Source organism: Dictyostelium discoideum (assembly GCF_000004695.1).
Source record: "Dictyostelium discoideum AX4 chromosome 6 chromosome, whole genome shotgun sequence".
Taxonomy (NCBI): domain Eukaryota; phylum Evosea; class Eumycetozoa; order Dictyosteliales; family Dictyosteliaceae; genus Dictyostelium; species Dictyostelium discoideum.
The window spans coordinates 2139390-2156360 of NC_007092.3; the positions used below are offsets into that span (position 1 = coordinate 2139390).

Below are 16971 nucleotides of genomic sequence, written 5' to 3' on the forward strand. Positions count from 1 at the left end.
TTAATAAAAAAAAAAAAAAAAAAAAAAAAAATTAAAAAAAAAAAAAAAACCTCATTCATTTTCAATATTACCATTTAATATTATTTAAATTTATTAAAATAAAATAAAATAAAATAATTACTATATAACATTTATTAATAAAAACAAAACCAATGATTTTTTCATTTATTTATTGTTGTAATTGATAAATTATAAAAAAATAATTTTTGATTGATTTATGATTGGTTAGTTTGAATAGAAGCAGATTTTTGAATTTTTAATATATCTAATAAGAATGGGTAATTATCGCATGGTGATTGAACAGTTTCCGGCCATTTTAAATGTAATTCTTCTTCCAAACAGTATTTAGCAAAGTTGTGGCAGTTATTCTTTCTACCCCATGCGTTGTCTCCACCACATATTTCTTTAATGAAGGTATAAAATGATTCATGGAAACGGTTACGGATATTAATGTCTCTATCACAGTCATCGCCTTCAACATATTCTTTAGTTTTAATCAACAATGCTTTACCAACTTTTACAGTCTTAATCAATTTTGTTGAATTAGAACTTCTTTGGGTTACTTGGAAACCAGTTTCAATAGAATTCATTGCATCCTTCATTACCAAATGAATCTCTAAACCTACTGGGTGATCATCATCATCAGATTCGCCATTTTTATCTATAATAATAGAATAGTGACCTGCATTTGTACCGATGTATTCTTCAACTGTACCCTTTTTGTAAATTCTAGCACCTATTAATTCATCACTTGAGTTTGAGTAGACGTTCTATATTATATATATATATTTTATAAAACCATTAGTTTCTATTTATATTATTAAAATTAAATAATATTTTTTTTAAAAAAATAAACATACTAAATAAACATCAAGTACTCTTTCTTGGTTTACTTCAACCAATGACATTTCTTTTTCTTTTTCTTTAAAAAAATAATTACCCATTTTTTTTTTTTTTAATATATACTCCTTTTTTTTTTGTACAAATAAAAAAAAAAAAAAAAAAAAAAACAAAAAAATAAAACAAAAATTAAAAAAAAAAAAAAAAAAGTAAAATATGTTTTACATATTTCTTTTTTAAATTTATAATATGAATCAACCATTGATAAAAAAAATATTTTACCACTTATAATTTTTTTTTAAAAAAAAAAAAAATTAAATAAAAACCCTTTTATTAATAAAAACAAAACCAATGATTTTTTTATTTATTTATTGTTGTATATGATAAATTATAAAAAAATAATTTTTGATTGATTTATGATGATTGGTTAGTTTGAATAGATGCAGATTTTTGAATTTTTAATGTATCTAATAAGAATGGGTAATTATCGCATGGTGATTGAACAGTTTCCGGCCATTTTAAATGTAATTCTTCTTCCAAACAGTATTTAGCAAAGTTGTGGCAGTTATTCTTTCTACCCCATGAGTTGTCTCCACCACATATTTCTTTAATGAAGGTATAAAATGATTCATGGAAACGGTTACCGATAATAGCTTTTCTATCATAATCATCGCCTTCAACATATTCTTTAGTTTTAATCAACAATGCTTTACCCACTTTAACAGTTCTAATTAATTTTGTTGAATTAGAACTTCTTTCAGATTCTTTGAAACCAGTTTCAATAGAATTCATTGCATCCTTCATTACCAAATGAATTTCTAAACCTACTGGGTGATCATCATCGTCAGATTCGCCATTTCTATCTATAATAATAGAATAGTGACCTGCATTTGTACCGATGTATTCTTCAACTGCACCCTTTTTGTAAATTCTTGCACCTATTAATTCATCACTTGAGTTTGAGTAGACGTTCTATATTATATATATATATATTTTATTAAATCATTAGTTTCTATTTATATTATTAAAATTAAATAATATTTTTTTAAAAAAAATAAACATACTAAATAAACATCAAGTACTCTTTCTTGGTTTACTTCAACCAATGACATTTCTTTTTCTTTTTCTTTAAAAAAATAATTACCCATTTTTTCTTTTTTAATATATACTCCTTTTTTTTTTGTATTTGTACATAAAAAAAAAAAAATAAAACAAAAATTAAAAAAAATAAAAAAAAAAGTAAAATATGTTTTACATATTTCTTTTTTAAATTTAAAAAATGAATCAACCATTAATAAAAAAAATATTTACCACTTATAATTTTTTTTTGAAAAAAAAAAAATTAAATAAAAACAAACATGATTTATTTATTGTATTATAATAAAAGAATTACTGTTATAACATTTGTTTGTATATTTTTATGAATATATCTCTATGAAACTGATCATTTTCTGTTTTTAAACATTGTAATTTTGTTTTAATTATTTCAATACTGAAATAAATTACCAATTAACCATTTTCATTTAAGCAACCATTGAAATCTTAGATTTAATTACTTGTCCATTACCATAACCAATACAATTATAATATTTAAAAATATGTAGGATCAGTGTTAATGGTTATTATGTTGATAATCTGTTATATATTTATATATTTTTATATGTAATATAGCACACCTACGAATATCCTTTGATGAATGAGGGATATTTAATTTTGAATCTTTATGATTTATCAATGAAAATGAAGTTGAAGCAGTAATTTCTTTATCATCTTCAATAGACGACGACAACAACAACAACAACATGATTGAAAATAATCAAAGCATCTAAGAATAACCATTGGATAGATTTCAAACCTTTCTTTTGGGTTGTTATTATTTAATTAATTAATAGCATTTAACTAGACGAAACAACACCATAAAATGAAAAACCAATAACCATCAATGTTGATAATGTTATGATTACAATTGAGTAGATCGAAGGTTTCATATAACCTTTTTTAATATATTTTATAACAGTTCTACATCTTGTTAAACCAACAGCTATTAATACAAGACCAAATAAAAAGTAAGCTATTGTTACAATTATTGTTGAAGTTGTGAAACCTAATTTTGAGATTAAACCAACACCTAAACCAATGACAGCCATACCAGTTCTAGAATAACCAGCTAATGATCTATCCACTGCACATATATCCTCCCTAATTAATTCGATATCATCCATTTCCATTAACAATTTAGGTGGTATTAAATATCTTTTAGCTTTTTCAATATTTTTTGTTGATTTCTTTAATATTGATTTTATTGAACTTTCAGTTAATGATGATTTTAATGATGATGATGACGATGATGATTTTAATGATGATGATGACGATGATGATTTTTTTTTTTTTTTAATTTTTGAAAAATCTTTTAATTCAATTCCTTCTTTTTTTTCAATTTTATTTTCTTTATTATCATAATTGTTAGCTTTTTCATGGCCTTCTTCTTTTTCAATGGTTGGAGGTGATATTGATGGTGGTTTTATAATTGATTTTGCTAATGAATGTCTCAAGACATCCCTATTTTGTTCGATATCATCTTGCAAATCTTTATTATCAATTTCATCAATGAATGGAATTTCTTCACCAGTTGATGAGGATAGATCATAATCTGATTCATTTTCATCATCATATGATGATTCTGCTTCTTTTTTATTTTCATCATCACCATCATCATCGTCATCATTCCAATCCGATATTTCACTTCTTTTAATTCTTTTTAATGTTTTCCTTAAATCTTCTCTACTAGTATATTTTAAGAGTTGATTTAAAATATCATCCTCAACTTCATCATATAATTCATCATCCAATTTTTCATCATCATCATCATCACTATTTCTGTCACTTTGTTCTTTTTCTCCTACTTCTTCTTTTTCTTCTTCGCTACTTGGTGGTTCTTCATTAAATTCATTATTTTCATTACCACTTTTATAAAGTTTCCTTATCTCACGTTTCATAGTTAATATTGGTTGAGTTTTTATTGTTTTTTTTTTTTCTACATGAAAAAAAAAAAAAAAATAAAAAAAAAATTAAAAAAAATATAAAAAAAAATTTTTTTTTTCCTTTTTATTTATTTTTATTCATCTAGTCATAGTTTTCTAATTTTGGAAAATGAAAATAAAAAAATAATGTTTGAAATTATTTAAATCTTCAAAAAAAAAAAAAAAAAAAAAAAAAAAAAAAAAAAAAATTTAAAATAGATAATATATATCTAAAAAATAATATTAGTTTTTTATCAATTATCTACTCTTTTTTTTAAAAATAGATAAATATTTTTTATAAAAATGAATTAAAACTAATTAATATTATTTTTTTTTTTTTTTTTTTTTTATTGACAAACTGTTCTAAAATCGATAACAAATTGTGATTTAAAAATAAAATAAAATTTTGATGATAAGATTTACCATGGGAATTTAACATCTGAATACCATCTATTGACACCATCAGTTGTTAAATAATTTGATACTTCATCAAATGATACAGTTGAATAGACTATATAATTATTAAAATTAGATTTTTGGAATTAATAAATGTGTATTTTCCCAATATTGAAATAAAATTTTTAATCAATTTAATACTTACAATCTTCTTTATAGAGTTTGGTAAAACTAAATAATAAACACATATGAAATAATAATAATAAAATAATAAATATTAGTTAATTGTAATAAATATAAAAGTTTTTTTTTTAAAATTAATAAATTAATATATTACCAATCATCTCTATAAACTGGGAAAAAGAAATATCTTTGGGTACCTTTTCCATAGTATACCTTAACACCAGTACATGATGATAATTGCCAGCTAGCATCAAGATCTTTGAAATCATCCGTTTCATCATTAAAAATGAAAGCATAGAGCATGATGTTTTGATATTGATAATATGAACCTGGAGTGAGAGTCTAAAATTTTAAATAAAAAAAAAATAAAAGATTAGTAAAGTGATTATCATCTCACCTCTCACATCCAAAGGATGATGTATAAAAGTTATATAAATGATGTGATACCTCTTCCCAAGTTTCAGTGGTTTCTTCCATTTGAGAGCTTGTGTATGAATATCCACTGGTTACACTTAACTTTGCTTCGCAGCCCATAATACTGGCACCAGCTGATGCAGTGGCTTCAACTTTAATTGTTGATGATTTTGATGAACCTTTCTTTTTAGTTAATGTAGTTTTTACAGTACCTGCAATTTCTTTGTCACCTTGGAAGTCTAAAAAGCATGCAACTGGTTTAGCAAAACAGTAAACATCCATAGTTCTATTTGGATGATTACCAACAAATTTGAATATTTTTAAATCAGTACTCCATGGTGCTTCATTCATACACATTGGTTCTGGAAAGGTTTGTGATTTTGTGACTGCTGCAATCTCTGAATTACTCTATTTAATGCATAAAAAAAAAAAAAAAAAAAATTAATTGATATTTATTTATTTTATTTTATTTTATTTTATTTTATTTTATTTTTATATTTTTATATTAAAATTGTTAATAAATTAATTGACTTACTTTGCACATTTGACTGTTTTTCATGTCAAATCTACGAAAAGCAGCACGGTCTTTAAAATCTTTACTTTCACGGTAGTGCTTTAATGTAATGACATTTGGTGGGATAATTGATTCAACTGTTGGTTCCATTTTTTGTTGTGTTATATAACTAAATAATTTGGAAAAGAGCTAAAAAAAAAAAAACTATTTATACACTTTTTTTTTTATTTTTTAATTGAATTAAAAAAATAAAAAAAAAAAAACCTTATCTGAAAATATAAAGAATTTTAAAAAAAAAAAAATTCAATTATGTTCAAAACCGATTAATAAACAATTTTTTTAATTTAATTTCGTAATTTAGTATCAAATTTAATTTTATTTTTATTTTTTATTTAATTTTTCACCAATTGATTTTCGATGATTATAGTTGAGGAAAGTAATTTTATGGGTTGGTAGTAAGAATCTTTTTTTTTTTTTTTTTTTTTAAATTATTTTTATTTTCTATGGGAGCTCCCCTTAGGTTTCATATAACCTTTTTTAATATATTTTATAACCGTGGTGCATTTATTATACCAACAACTATTAATACATTGAATTTCCTTTTTTTTATATTTATTTTCCTTTATTCCATAAATGGTTATAAATAAAAAAAATAATCAAAGCATTTTAAAATAAAAAAGTTTTTTTTTTTAATCATTTTTTTAGATATAATATCTAAAAATAATTCAAATATATATTTGAAACGTTACCCAGAATTTTTTTTTTTTATTTTTTTTTATTTTTTTCATTTATTTTATTTTATTTTTTTTTTTTTTTTTTCATTTTTTTTTTTTATTTTTTTTTAGAATTTTCTAAAAAGGAACCTGTGAAAAACCTTAACTTTTTAATTAAAATATATATTATATAATTATAGTAGTTGAGAAATGGGAAAAAAAGATAAAGGGATGCACAATCCTATGGAAGAGTATAGAAAAGAAATTAAAAAAAAAGAAATTAATAAAAAGGTAATTATGATTTTAAAATTTTTTTTTTTTTTTTTTTATTTTCTCATTTAATTAAAATTATTATTATTATTATTATTATTATTATTTAGAATCAAGATAAATTAAAAACAAAAGAAAAAGAATATTTAAAACAAGATCCACAACAGTTACAATTAGAATTAAAAAAATTAGATAATTCAGAAAAGAATAAAGTAAAGAAAAAACAAATTCAAAATGCATTAGATATTTTATTAAAAAAAAAAAAAGTAGAGAATGATGATGATGATGATGATGAAGATGATTATAAAAATAATGAAAAAAATAAAAAATTAGAACAATTAAAATTAAAAGATAAGTTACTTGAGGATGCAATTAAAAAATATGGACCACCTGAGGAATCAATTTATTATGATCCAATTTTAAATCCATATGGAATACCTCCACCAGGTTGTCAAAATATTAGGAAAAAACCAGCAGCACCAACAGAAACAACTTTTAATAATATTAATACAGCAACATCAAAACCAATACCGTCTTATGGAAGAGGATTACCAATAAATAAACAAATGGCAAGTATACCAATGGGTATGCCAATGGGTATGCCACCAGGTATGCCACCAGGTATGCCACCAGGTATGCCACCAGGAATACCAATGGGTATGCCAATGGGTATGCCAATGGGTATGCCAATGAGTATACCACCACCTTATATAATTCATCAAATGATGATGATGAAAAGACCACCAAATGTAAATAATAATGCACCACCACCTCCTTTAGGATTTATACCACCACCCCCTATTCCTCAATTTTTAGTACCAAAATCAAACATTCAAACAAATATTAATAAAAAGGAATCACCAAAATCAACAACAACAACAACAACAAATAGTAATAATAATAACAATAATAATAATAATAATAATAACCCAATTTCAACCACATTAGAATCAACTACATCTACGTCCACAACAACAGAAGAAATATTGGATAGTTCTAGATCAACATCAATATCAACCTCAACAACTACTACAACTTCAAATAATATAAAAGAAACAACAGCGACAAATGAACCAACAAATGAAGAAGTAGAAGAAGGATTTGATGATTTCATGAATGAAATTTCAGGTGTATAATGAAAATAAATAAAATCCAAGAAAAATGCTTATTTTAAATAGAATCTTTTTTTTTTTTTTTCTTTATTATTATTATTTCTTTTTTTTTTTATATATTTTTTAATTATTATTTTTAAATAAATAAAATTATTAAATTAAAAATTAAAGTTATCAATGATAAATTGAAACAAGTTGTAGAATAAATAATTGAAAAACCAAAACTACTATCTTCAGCTTCATGGAAAGGTGGTACAAAATGAGCAGCCATAATTTTACCAATATAAAGTGAACCTTGATGTTCAGGAACATTGGTTTTAAAAGATAAACTTGTGATCATGGCATTTTTAAAAGCAAATAAATCAGGGAAAGGAATTTGTAATTCAATCCAACGATTTGCAGGGAATTCACCACCAACATATTGAGTGATACCCATGCATGGTAGCTGGGCATTGATAGTTTCTTCACCTAAACAAATTGCAGCATTCAATTGCTTTGGAGGTATATTCCTTAGAATGTCTTCATTGGATTCAGTATTTTCTAAACCTGGGAATTGGTAATTTGGATCTGGCTCAAAGTAAAGATCAAATACAATACCGTCGTATAGGTTAGTATCCAATGTACCATTTTCTAGAGAGATCAATAGATTGTTAAAACTTGATACTTGGTATTCAATCGTTGGATAACCTTTGTAAAAGTTTGCACGACTTTTAAAATTAATATTACCACTACTATAGGTATTATTTGCACCACCTTCAAATTCACCCTTATCATAGTAGATTATATTGGTTTTATTCTTTAAATCCATACAAACTGAACCATTTGAGAATTGAATATCATCCAAATAAACCATATCCATAAATAAACTATTGGTACCCTGAATCATGAATCCATCGATTTTGGTGATGTTTGATGGATTAATTGGAATTTGGAGTAGTGGTATAATAACTTTATACCAAACACCAGCTTCAATACCACCCAAAAGGTAATCACCAATATTGGCAATACCAACTCTCAATGAATTATAGGTTAGATAAAGTACCAATGATTGTTTACCACTATTACCACCATTTAACCAAAACGATAGATATTTATGTCTTTTAATTGGTACGGTTTCATTAATATGAAGACGGAAATAATCAGAACCACGATTCAATGCAAAACCAATACTATTACCAGTTCTAACAAATTGTGAACTTGGATTAATTACCAATGTATTTGATTTATCTTTCCAAAAGCCTTGAAAGGTATCATTATAGATATCAACTGGTCTATAGCTTGTACAATTTGATGTGAAATATCCAATTGGTGAAGTTTTCCAATTAGTATAGAGTTCAGAATTTGTATCCTCTGATGATCCATTCAAACATGGTGCTGAAACATAGTTAAACAATGAAAGCTCTGCAAAAGTTGGTAATTTGGTTGATGAAATACTCTTTTCTTGATTATTTGTTAATGATACATAATAGTTCATTGGTGGTACTGGAATTCTCGCACCACTACTTGCATAGGTTGCATCAATTTTATTCTTTAATAAAAGTTTATCAAAATACCAAGAAATACCAGTTGTTGTATAAATAAATGTATAATTATGGAATAATGTAAAATCTGCACCTGGTAATGGTTCTATAAATTGTACTAATACTCCAAAATATGTATATCCATAATATAAATTGGTTGAATTACCATTAATTTTAAAAAATATATCAGAATATTGACCTTTACCACCTGATGCGATATATGCTTTTGTAACTAAAAAAAAAAAAAAAAAAAAAAAAAAAAAAGAAACCATTAATATTTTAAATTATAATAAATAGTTTTTTTTTTTTTTAAAAAAAAAAAAAACTTACTTGAATTTGTTGCAGGAGAAGGAACTAAATTAAAAGTATAAGTACCATATGACAATTTTTGGGTTGATTCAACTTCAGCGCAAGTATAACTATTATTAAGACATTTTGAAGGGCAACCTTTATTATCAAGAGTGAGTCTCATTACATTTTTAGTACCAGATTGTGTATATTGAACATTTTCACTTAATAAAGTACAAGAATATGGATTATTTGCAATTGATGAAATTGAACCAATGAAATTACCATCAGTTGACATTGTATCAGTTACATCTTCAGAACAAGTTATTTTACCAGATGTTGCAAGTGATGATGATGATGATGAAAGTAAAGGATCAACTTCATCTGATAATTCTTGGGTTGTGATACTCTCTGAAATTTCATTTTCATCAGATGATGACGATGTTGATTTCTTTGGTGGTTTTATTTTTGTTTTTTCATCACCTGAAACACTAAATGAATCTAAAGAATCCAATGGTAATGTTGATGATGAATCTTGGTCCAATGATGAATCTTTAATCTTTGGGATTGAAGAAATTGTTGCTGTAGTTTTTGTTGGTGTTAAAGTTTTCTTTGGTACTAATGTAGCTTTTCCAGTTGTTGTAGATGATAAAGTAGTTGGTAATTTTGATTTTGATGTTGTTGCAACTCCAGTGGTGGTTGTTGACTTTGCCTTTGAAGTTGTGCCAGTGGTAGAGGCTGTAGAAGTAGTAGTGGCAGTAGTAGTGGTTGCTGTTGACTTTACCTTGGAAGTTGTTGTATCAGTTAAAGTTGTTTCAGGAACTACTTTTGAAGTTAAAGATTTGGTAGTTGTAAGTTTAGTTGCTGGTTTACTAATTGATGGTTCTTTAGTTGTTGAAGTTGTACTGAATTTAATTGTTGGTGGTAATTCAGTTGGAGCTTTAGTTGAAATTTTTGTTACCTTTGTTGGTGGTGGTGGTGTTGTTAGTTTTGGTTTTGTTGTAGTCTTGGGTTTAGTAGTTATTGATGGCTTTGTGGTTGTGGTTTTTGGTTTAGTTGTCACTTTAGGTTTTGGTGATGGTTTTTGAGTCGGCTTTGGCTCAGAAGTATCAATTGAAGGAATAATTTTTGGATCCATTGTATCTGGTGGTGGTGGTAACGAATCTGAATGTTGTTCAATCTCTTCTCCAACCCCTTCACCAAATAAATTGTCACCAACCGGTGGTGATATATTTTCATTTGTATCATATAATTCTAATTCATAAGATTTTACATTACCATTTGATGATAATAATAAAAATATTAATAAATAATATATTATAAATATTCTAAATTTTATTTTCATTTTTTTTTTTTTTTTTTTTCTTCTTTCTTTTTTTTTTTTTTCAATTGTTTATCTTTATTTTATCTATCTATATTCTAATAATAATAAAAAAATAGTTAAACAAAGTGAATAAAAAAAAATGTAGATTCAAAAATATTATATATACCTTAACAATTTATATTTTATCGGAATTTTATATTTATTAAAATTATAATTATAAAAGATATAATTTATTTCTATGATATTTATAAAATAAAAAATTTTTTTTTTTTTTTTTTTTATTTAATTTATTTAAAAATTTTATTTTTAACATAAAATAGAATTCAACTAATTATTTTTTTTTATTTATTATTATTATTTGTTTTAATAATAATAATATTAATAATAATTATAAAAAAACTAATAATCATAATCTGAAATGTAATTTACAAATTTTCAATAAATAAAGTAAAAAAAAAAAAGGACAACATGTTGTTAATAATAAAATGTTAAAATGCTTGGGGTAAGGATTTTAAAAATGATGGTTATTATTTTAAAACATTAATTTTATTATTAATTTTTAAATTTAATAGTTAAAATAAATTTTTTTTTTTTTCCAATTTGTTGATTTACTAATTACTTTTTATAACTACCAAAAAAATTCTTTAAAAGTTTATAACAATAAAACTAATTTTTAAAATGATGTTACAAATTGATTATTCCAAATAAATTTAAAGATTTATTCAAAAAACAATAAAGTGTGGTTTTTTTTTTTTTATTTATTATTTTTATTTATATTTATATAGTATTTTATAAAAAAAACAATGCCCACAGATTTACTTTTTACATGTTTTTTTAAAAAAAAAGAAAAATAATCATATATTTAATTTTTATTTTGAAAAAAATTATTTCTTGAAAAATATTAATAGATTTTTAAAGGGTGATTAAAATAAATTAAATTTTTATCTTTTTTTTATTTTATTTTTTTTTTCTACAAATTTCTTATGGTTTTTAATTAATTTAAAATACTATAAAATAATATAAAATAATTTAATATAAAATAAAATAAAATAAAATAAAATAATTTTTTTAATTAAAAAAAATAATACAAATATATATGTTTTTTATTTATTTGTTTTTTTTTTGTTTAGATAAATAATAAAGAAATTATAAAAATTAATAATAATAAATAAATATTTGATAATAATTTGAAAGCGTTTGAACCATCCTCTAGTACTTTATATGGTGGTACAAAATTACCAGCAGAAATATCACCAATAAAGAAAACACCTTGGTGATCTTGTACTTGAGTTTGGAAAGTGATACTACTGATAAGAGCATTTGGATAAACTTGAAGATCAGAGAAAGGAATTAAAAGTTCAACCCATACTGCATTTGGAACTTGACCACCCAAGTATGGTGATAAACCAACACAAGGTAAATTACCAACCACTTGAACGGTAATACAAATTTGAAGATCTAAAAAGAAAGAGTTTGCAACTTCACTAGAGTCAATACTTGGATTTGGATTATTATAAGATTGATCATGAAGGAAGAAGAAATTCAATCTCAAAAGATCATATTGAGATGTATCGATTGTACCATTCATCATTGAGATGATTGCTTTGTAATTATTGTATAATTGATACTCGATAGTTGGAAAACCTCTAAAAAGTTTACTAACGGATTTGAAATTTACATTACCAGTGTTATACTGATCGGAAGCACCATTTAATAATTGACCAAGTTGATAGTATGGATATTCCGATGACTCTTCCATACAAACCGTACCATTTGAAAAGTAAAGATCATCCATATAGATTAGATCATAAAATTCATTAGAGGCACCAGTGATTAAAATCCCATTGAATGTTTTAGTGGTTGATGGAGTGATAGTGATCTTTGAAAATGGTATAATCACTTTATACCAAGTTTGTGGTAATAAACTACCATGAATATATTCTCCAATATTTACTGAACCAATCTTTTTACCGGCAAGTGTTAAATAAACCACAAGATTTTGGTTACCCAATTGACCACCATTGATCCAAAACATAATATATTTATTTTGTTTAATTGGTATAGCGGTTTGGTTATATTGAATCAATAGGTATTCAGCACCGGAATTCAAAGAGAAACTAAATGCAGTACCAATTCTAGCATATTGACTTTGAGTACTTGAACTATTGATAAATTTAATGAGTGTATTACCACCAGCGTTCCAACCATCGTTAAAACTATCATTAAAGATTGGTATTGGTCTATAGTTTGTGCAATTGGATGTAAAGAAATATAATAATGAATTCTCGTCATGCCAATTATTACCACCATCAGACGAATCGGTACAAACACCAGCAGTATAATTAAATGAAATTATATCAGAATAAGTTGGTAAACTTGATGGAGAGATCTTTGTTTGTGGATTTGATGTAATTGATGTATAATAAGTAAGTGGTGGAACTGGGAAAACTACACCATTATAAGCTGAACTATCAAATTTACCCAATAAAATACCATTGAAATAGAAACTAAGTTGAGTTTTACTAAAATCAAAAGAGTAGGTATTGGTACTACTAATTACAACACCTGTTAAATCTTTATAATAATTAACCTTTTGACCAAAATATGTATAACCATAATTTACTCTTGTTGTATTACCAAAAATTTGGAAATAAATATCAGAATATTGACTATTGCCACCTGTACTTGCATATAATTTTGTAACTTTTAAAAAAAAATAAAAAAAAAATTAATTAAATTAAAATTTGTTTTTTTTTTTTTTTTTTTTTTTTTTTATTAAAAATTAAATACTTACTAACATTTTTAATTGGTGAAACCTTTGCTATAAATGTGTAGGTACCATAATTTAAAGATGATTGTGCTTGAATTTCAGCACAAGAGTAAGAATGTGTCAAACAAGATGTTGGACAACCTGCACTATCTAATATTAATCTTGCAACATTTGTTGTACCAGTACCAGATTTTGTGAATTTTACATTTGAACTTTGAAGATAACAATCATATGGATCATTTGATGATGATGAAACTGATTCTTGGAAATTACCAGAATTACTCATACTATCAAAAACATCAGTTGCACATGGATGTTCACCAGCTGATGATTCGGATGAGGATGATGTTACTTCAGATGATGATGATGATGATGATGTTGATGATGGTGTTGGTGTTACAGGTTTTTTAGTTGGTGTTGCAGTTGGAGTTGTTTCATTCGATGAAGATGATGATGATGGTGCTCCTGTAGTTGATGTTGATGCTCCTGTAGTTGATGTTGGTGCTCCTGTAGTTGTGGTTGATGCTGGTGATCCTGTAGTTGTGGTTGTTGTTGTTACCTTTGCTGTTGATGCTGCCGATGTCGTTGGTAGTGCAGTTGCTGTTGTTGTTGTTGTTGAAGTTGTTAAAGGGTCATCTGAAAGAGATGGTTTTGCAAAACATAAAATTAAAAAAACTAAAAAACTATATAATATAATTTTTTTATATTCTTTCATTTTTATTTATTATTATATGAATATTTTTTAAATATTCTAAAATTATTTTACAATATATTAGTTATTTTGCTATAAATAAAATTTTTAAATAATATTTATTAATATTTATTTTTTTTATTATTTTTATTATTATTATTATTATTTTTTTTGAAAAAAATTAAATTATTATTGATAATAATAATAAATTTCCAAAAAGAATAAAAAAAAAAATAAAAAAATAAAAAATAATAAAATTAAATAATTATTGTTTTTTTTTTTTTTAAAATAATTAACTGATCAAAATTATTAGAATAATAGAATAATAGATTAATACTTTTTTCTTTTTTAATTAAAAAAATTTTGGGTTTTTTTTTTTTTTTTTTTTTTTTTGGGGTAATGGTGGAAAAAAAAAAAAAAAAATTTTTTTTTTTTTTTTTTTTTTTTATTATTAAAATTAAGGATAGGTTTAGGGGGTTTATTATTACTATATTATAAGGAGGGGGGTTGTTATTTAAATGATTTATAAGGCAATGATGTAATCCTTAAAACCAATTTGAATAATTAAAAATTTCCAAGGAAAAAAAAAAAAATTAAAAAAAATAAAAATATAAAATTTTATTTAAATAAAATTAAATATTTAAATTTTAATTAAAAAAAAAAAAAAAAAAAAAAAAAAGCTGATATACATTTGAGGTTGAAATCAAATATAATGAATAAAAATAATTATATAATAAAAATAATTTTACCACTCACAACATGGCAAATTTGTGTGTTATGTGTGTGAATTTGCATATATTTATTAGAAAAAAAAAAAAAACCTAACACACATGTTATAAAACACACCAAAGTTGGTTGGTTGGTGATAAACTATACATATTTTTTAAAAGGTTGGGGTATACATACATATATTCATCATGTGTTATATTTCCAATATAAAATTATAATTTTAAAATAAATAAAAAAAAAATTAAAAAAAAAAAAAATTTAAAATTCTAAAAATAATTGTTTAAAAATAGAAAATATGATAGATGCTGAAAAAAAGATTTAAAAAAAAAAAAAAAAAAAAGGTGAAAAACTCACCTTTAAAACACCTTTTTTAGTTTATTCCATGATTATTGTTTTTATTTACAATTATATTTAGCATTGTTTTGTTTTGTTGTTGATTTTGTTATTGTTGTTGTGTGTTTGTGTAAATTTTTTTTTTTTGTGGTTTTTCTCTTATTTTTTTATTTTCTCTTTTTTTTTTTTTTTTCTTATTATAATAATTTTATTATAATTTTATGAAATCCTCTTTTGATATTTCGGTCTGGAATAGACCTTCAGTTGCAGCCATATAATTTCTATATTCTTGAGAGTTATCAATAGCTTCACTATCTTGACTACTTTTCGATTTATCACCATTATCTTTTTCTTGGTCGATTTTATCAAGATTAAAATCTTTCTCTTTATTTTTATTATTATTATTACTATTATTATTATTATTATTATTATTATTATTATTATTATTATTATTATTATTATTATTATTATTATTATTATTATTATTATTATTATTATTATTATTATTATTATTATTATTATTATTATTACTATCATTACTATCATTATTATTGTTATTATTATTATTTATTATTTCTTTATTTTCATCTTTTTGAATTTCTTTATTTTTTAAAATTGAATTTTCACTATCACTCATATCTTCATCATCATATACATCTACACTTGTTTTTAAAATTGATTTTAGTGGAGTAGTTGTGGTTGAAGTTGTAGTTGTTGTATTAGTTGATGATGATGGTGATGATTTTGAAACAGAAAAAGGAGTTGAAGGAGTGAGTGGTGGTGTTTGATTACCTTCAAATAATACCATCTCTTTTGTAATTGAATCAATATTTTGTGATGGGTATTCATCAGTAGAGGTAGTGGTTGAACTGCTGAATAAAGGTAATCTTCCACCTAGATTTAAAGGTTTTTGAACTAAATGAATTGAAGATAATTGACGTTCCATTCGTGGAGGTATAATATTATCATCACTAATATCAGTATCATTATCATTACCATTATCTTTATTATTACTATAATTTTTATAAGGTGAATCTTCGTCACCTTCAAATCTAATTCTTCTTGATGGTTTAGCAGTACTATTTGAAGGAGTATTTATGAAATTAATAATATCATCTTTATCTTTTGTAATGGTATCAGGTATATTACTTTTATAAGATACCATTGCTTTCGTAGTTGTATATTGTTGTTTTTCTTTTTCATGTCTTTGATTAATACCTAAAATTGCCTCTTCAGTTTGTCTCTTTCTCTTTTTCTTTTCAACAGAGGCTCTAAAATCATTTAATGATTGTTTCTCTTCATTAATACTATTATTATAGGTTTTTTCTAAATTTTTTTTTTTTATTGCACTATTTTCATTTGGATCAGAGAAACTCTTCTTTTTACCTGTAATGAAATTGGTATCGAATAAACTACCAACGAAATCCATTGGTTTACCCCATTTTGGTTGCTGCTGTTGATGTTTTGAATGTGTTGAATTGGTTGAAACTGATGAAACTTCATCTTCATCTTCATCTTGAAATTCACTATCATCCTCATCTTCATCTGAACTTAATGGTTCTGTACTATTTGTTTTCTTTTTATATTTTCCAATTGGCGATCTCGTTGATAATGATGAAGATTTCTTTGATTTACTTTTCTTTGGTGGTGATAGTTTTTTATTGGTTGGTTTAGTTGGTTTCCTTGGTTTTGCTGATGATACTTTTTTGGATGGTGATTTCTTTACAACTGTTTTTTTCTTTGTTGGTTCATAATCTAAATCTGAATTATCTTCAACCTCTGATGATGATGAATTTGATTCATAATCTTCTTGTTCTTGTTCTTCTTCACTTTCACTTTGTTCCTCTTTTTCCT

General features: G+C 24.1%; 8 protein-coding genes across 8 annotated transcripts in view; 1 reads left to right on the plus strand and 7 right to left on the minus strand.

The window, feature by feature from the left end:
- Positions 1–215: 215 nt before the first annotated feature.
- On the minus strand, positions 216–944 carry DDB_G0292844 (hypothetical protein; the record flags this gene model as incomplete). Its single annotated transcript, XM_629379.1, has 2 exons — positions 216–770; positions 861–944. The coding sequence occupies 2 exons, from the start codon at positions 942–944 to the stop codon at positions 216–218; spliced, it is 639 nt and encodes a 212-aa protein (XP_629381.1).
- A 310-nt stretch (positions 945–1254) lies between these two features.
- Positions 1255–1988, minus strand: DDB_G0292962 (hypothetical protein; the record flags this gene model as incomplete). The annotated part of the gene is made up of 2 exons (XM_629380.1): positions 1255–1812; positions 1905–1988. 2 exons carry the CDS (start codon positions 1986–1988, stop codon positions 1255–1257), a joined length of 642 nt encoding a protein of 213 aa, XP_629382.1.
- Positions 1989–2735: 747 nt separating this feature from the next.
- On the minus strand, positions 2736–3836 carry DDB_G0292964 (hypothetical protein; the record flags this gene model as incomplete). Its single annotated transcript, XM_629381.1, has 1 exon — positions 2736–3836. The coding sequence occupies one exon, from the start codon at positions 3834–3836 to the stop codon at positions 2736–2738; it is 1101 nt and encodes a 366-aa protein (XP_629383.1).
- Positions 3837–4279: 443 nt separating this feature from the next.
- On the minus strand, positions 4280–5517 carry DDB_G0292966 (hypothetical protein; the record flags this gene model as incomplete). The annotated part of the gene is made up of 5 exons (XM_629382.1): positions 4280–4371; positions 4462–4487; positions 4594–4781; positions 4887–5261; positions 5389–5517. The coding sequence occupies 5 exons, from the start codon at positions 5515–5517 to the stop codon at positions 4280–4282; spliced, it is 810 nt and encodes a 269-aa protein (XP_629384.1).
- A 773-nt stretch (positions 5518–6290) lies between these two features.
- DDB_G0292846 (hypothetical protein) lies at positions 6291–7486 on the plus strand (the record flags this gene model as incomplete). Its single annotated transcript, XM_629383.1, has 2 exons — positions 6291–6371; positions 6461–7486. The coding sequence occupies 2 exons, from the start codon at positions 6291–6293 to the stop codon at positions 7484–7486; spliced, it is 1107 nt and encodes a 368-aa protein (XP_629385.1).
- A 112-nt stretch (positions 7487–7598) lies between these two features.
- On the minus strand, positions 7599–10615 carry DDB_G0292848 (hypothetical protein; the record flags this gene model as incomplete). Its single annotated transcript, XM_629384.1, has 2 exons — positions 7599–9214; positions 9313–10615. The coding sequence occupies 2 exons, from the start codon at positions 10613–10615 to the stop codon at positions 7599–7601; spliced, it is 2919 nt and encodes a 972-aa protein (XP_629386.1).
- Positions 10616–11720: 1105 nt separating this feature from the next.
- On the minus strand, positions 11721–14079 carry DDB_G0292968 (hypothetical protein; the record flags this gene model as incomplete). The annotated part of the gene is made up of 2 exons (XM_629385.1): positions 11721–13297; positions 13389–14079. The coding sequence occupies 2 exons, from the start codon at positions 14077–14079 to the stop codon at positions 11721–11723; spliced, it is 2268 nt and encodes a 755-aa protein (XP_629387.1).
- A 1249-nt stretch (positions 14080–15328) lies between these two features.
- The window catches only part of DDB_G0292854 (hypothetical protein), a gene marked incomplete at both ends in the record, with an annotated part of 2121 nt that continues 478 nt past the window's right edge, over positions 15329–16971 (minus strand). The window contains one exon of the mRNA XM_629386.1: positions 15329–16971. This exon is cut by the window's right edge and continues 478 nt beyond it. Within this exon, the coding sequence (XP_629388.1) occupies positions 15329–16971 (1643 nt within the window).